Source organism: Terrapene carolina, unplaced genomic scaffold (genome assembly GCF_002925995.2).
Source record: "Terrapene carolina triunguis isolate 2854851 unplaced genomic scaffold, T_m_triunguis-2.0 Scaffold26286, whole genome shotgun sequence".
Classification (NCBI taxonomy): domain Eukaryota; kingdom Metazoa; phylum Chordata; order Testudines; family Emydidae; genus Terrapene; species Terrapene triunguis.
Window position 1 is genome coordinate 1 of NW_020690637.1, and position 3169 is coordinate 3169.

Genomic DNA, 3169 nt, shown 5'->3' on the forward strand with positions numbered 1-3169 from the left:
ATCTCGGAGGCGCTCATGGGGTCTGTCTCTTGCAGGCGGCGTGTTCTCAGCCCTACTGCACAACGCCTCGTCGGGCAGCACCGTGGCGTTGAACGCCGTCCCGGGCCGTGGCTTCTCCCCGCACTACGGGCTCCCCGTGGCCCTGCCGGGCCTGCGCCTGCTGCACCGGCACTTCGGCCGCCTGGCCTGGCCGCGCCTGCTGGAGGGGCCGGCGGCGCTGGCGGAGAGAGGCTTCCGTGTGGACCAGGAGCTGGCTGCGGCCCTGCAGGAGAGCGCGGGCGCGGTAAAGGCCTCAGGCCTCTGCAGCCTCTTCTGCGACGGGGCCGGCGAGCTGAAGGGCCAGGGCGCGCTGGTCTCCCACCCCCGGCTGGCGGCCCTGCTCCGGGCGGTGGCGTCAGGGGACGAGGCCCTGCCCCAGGCCCTGGCCCCGGACCTGCCCCCTGCCGAGCGGGAGCCCTTCCTGCAGGCCATGGGGGACGTGGGGCTGGCGCTGCAGAGCCCCCTGGCCATGCAGCTGGGCGACACCTGGCTGTATGGAGCCCCGGCCCCCGCCGCCGGCAGCTTGCTGGCCAGCGTCCTCGAGGAGGTGCGGGCAGCCGAGCCCCGGGACGCGCCTGATCCCTGCCTGAGGGCCCTGAGCGCGGCCTGGCGTGGCTACTCCCGGGGGCTTGGGGGGGCCGTGGGTGGGGGCCCCTCACCCCGGCCCCCTCGCCCTGCCAGGGCCCCCTCGCCCGTGGGCAGCCACCTGGCAGTGGCAGACAGCCAGGGGAACCTGCTGCTGCTCTCGGCCTCTCTCAACAGCTCCTTCGGCTCCAAATTCCTGGCGCCCGCCTCGGGCATCCTCGTGAGTGACCTGACAGCGCCCGCGGGGCCTGGCCTGCTCTCCTGGGCCTGCCCCGTGGTGCTGAGCCTGGGGGAAGAGGGGACAGTGGTGGGGCTGGGGGCCACAGGGGGCAGTGCGGCCCCACTGGCCCTGGCCCAGGCCATTATAAACCAGGTGTACCTGGGGCAGCCCCTGCAGGAGGCGCTGGAGAGCCCATGGCTGCAGCTCAGGGGCGGGGGGGACGGGGCCTCCCAGGGCTGTGGGCCGGGCACCCAGTCAAATGTGTCCAGTGGCGAGTGGGCTGGGGGGGCCCCACAGGCGGGCCCCTGGGTGCTGCAGGTGGCATCACAGGGTGAGCACGCACGTGCCTTCGCTGCCCCGGCCGCGTGCTGCCATCACGAGGGGTATTAGCCCCAGGGGCCCTGCTCAGAGCCCGGGGCACACGGTGCTGGCGTGGGCAGGGCTGGCATGCCCGGTGTGCCGTGAGCCCCAAGCTGGCCCTGCCCACGTAGTGCCGGGGGCACAGGGTGAGTGGCTGGTTCAGGCAGCCCCGGTTGGACTCCCCCGCCCGGGGGCCGGTACGGCACTCCGGCAGGCCCCCTCCCCCTCCTTGCCGGCATGGCAGGGCTATGCAGGGCCCCCTGTCACGGGGGGTCGGGCTGCTGCCCTTTGCATCAGGCCAGCCCAGGTTCCCTGGGGTTTGGGGCATGCCAGGGGCTGGTTCCTCCCTGCTCTCCACTCTGGGGCCCCCGCTGCCGCCTGGCACCTCTCTGGAGACGGCCCCACTTCCCCCCCCAGATCTCTGCCAGACACTCCTGGGTCCTGATGTGACGGGAGCTGCAGTTCTGGCGCTGGCTGGTACCCGCAGCCCCATGCGCACACGGGCGTTCGGCTGAGCGGAGCCGGGCTGGGGGTCCCAGGAGGCTGACGGTGTGTCCTAAGGGCTGGGTGGGGGACAGCAGGGCTCTGGGGCCGGAGAGATGGGCTGCAGATGGGGAGACGTGGCAGGAACTCTCCTCCCCCCGGTCCTGGTGAGATGGGTTGGCTGGGGCACCGGCTCAGAGCGGGGGGCTTGTGGACTCTCTCCTGTGTGTGTCTGTGAAAGAAATAAACCCAGTGGGAGCCGTGCTGCCTGGTGTGTGGCTCGTCGCGCGTCGGCCCTGCGGCCACTGTTCCCAGCCCAGGGGCCTGGTGATCCAGCCCGGAGGGGCCCAGCCAGGGAGGGGGGTGGGAGCCCCCGGGGTGAATCCCCCACCCGACCAGGCGGCTCCCAGCCCGGGAGAGCCTGGGGCGTCTTGGGTCCTTGGCCGGGGGGTTAATGTGAGGACACAAGGGAAGGGCCCAGCCCTGGTGGCCCGGCCACCTGCCCCGAAGCCACTGTAACCCAAACCCCTCCCTGGGTGGGGCGGTGTCCACTGCGCTGGGGTCTAGACATGCCCGTCTCAGAGCCAAGGGGGGCCCAGTGGTTACGGGCAGTGGGGCAGGGAGCCCGGACTCCTGGGTTCCATTCCCACCAACTCTCTGTGAGACCTTTGGCAGGGGCCTTCCCTCGGCCTCAGTCTCCCCGTGTGATGTTGCCAAGGGGGCACCGGGGGACAGGGCTGCACGGAGGCTCTTGGGCCAGGCTCTGCTGCGCCGTGGGGGTCAGTGCTGACAGGAGGGGCGGCTGCTCCTTGGCAGCTGAGGGCTCCTGCCCTGGCCTGCGGCCGTCCCCAGGGGGTCTGGGGGGTGGGCTGGGGACAGGGTGCTGGGGAAGGGGTGTTACCGGGGCTGTGACGGAGGCCGTGGGACCCTCCCCACCAGTCTCTGGGCCCGCGGAGGGTGGTGGCAGCGAGCCAGTTGGCTGTGGCTGAGTGTGAAAAGCCCTGCGCTGCCCTCGCTGCCGGGGCACAAGCCTGGGGGGCAGCACAGTGAGGGTGGGGCACCGGGAGCTGAGAGTGGGCAGTGGTGCGAAGCACAGGCCTGTGCCCAGCGCTAGGCCTCGTGGGCCCCCCGCAGATGGTGTTTGGCCCCCTGGCTCAGGTGCAGGGCCAGGCGGGATCAGGAGGCGGGGGTGGTGCTAGGCCAGGAGTTAGAGCAGGCGCCAGGGGGAGTCCCAGGTTCAACCCCCCGTCTCTGCTGGGGGGGGGGCGAGGCTTTGAGCAGGGTCATTGGGCCAGCAGGCGAGAGCGGCTCCAGCTGACTGGTGCCCGTGTGTGGGGCACTAGACACCTCCCTCCATCCTGGACTTGGTGCCCGTCTCTGCCCCGTTGTACGGGGAGACCAGATGCCCAGCACAGCTGTGTGCATCTGTGACAAAGTGGGGGATTTTCTTGTTTTCTGTGGGTTTCCAATGGTTTGCATGCA

At 71.3% G+C, this 3169-nt stretch overlaps 1 protein-coding gene across 1 annotated transcript; it reads left to right on the forward strand.

The window, feature by feature from the left end:
* Positions 1–28: 28 nt before the first annotated feature.
* Positions 29–1234, forward strand: LOC112123488 (glutathione hydrolase 6-like; the record flags this gene model as incomplete). The annotated part of the gene is made up of 1 exon (XM_024222098.3): positions 29–1234. A coding segment is annotated over one exon (1206 nt), but the record flags the coding sequence as incomplete, so codon positions are not given.
* Positions 1235–3169: the final 1935 nt, after the last annotated feature.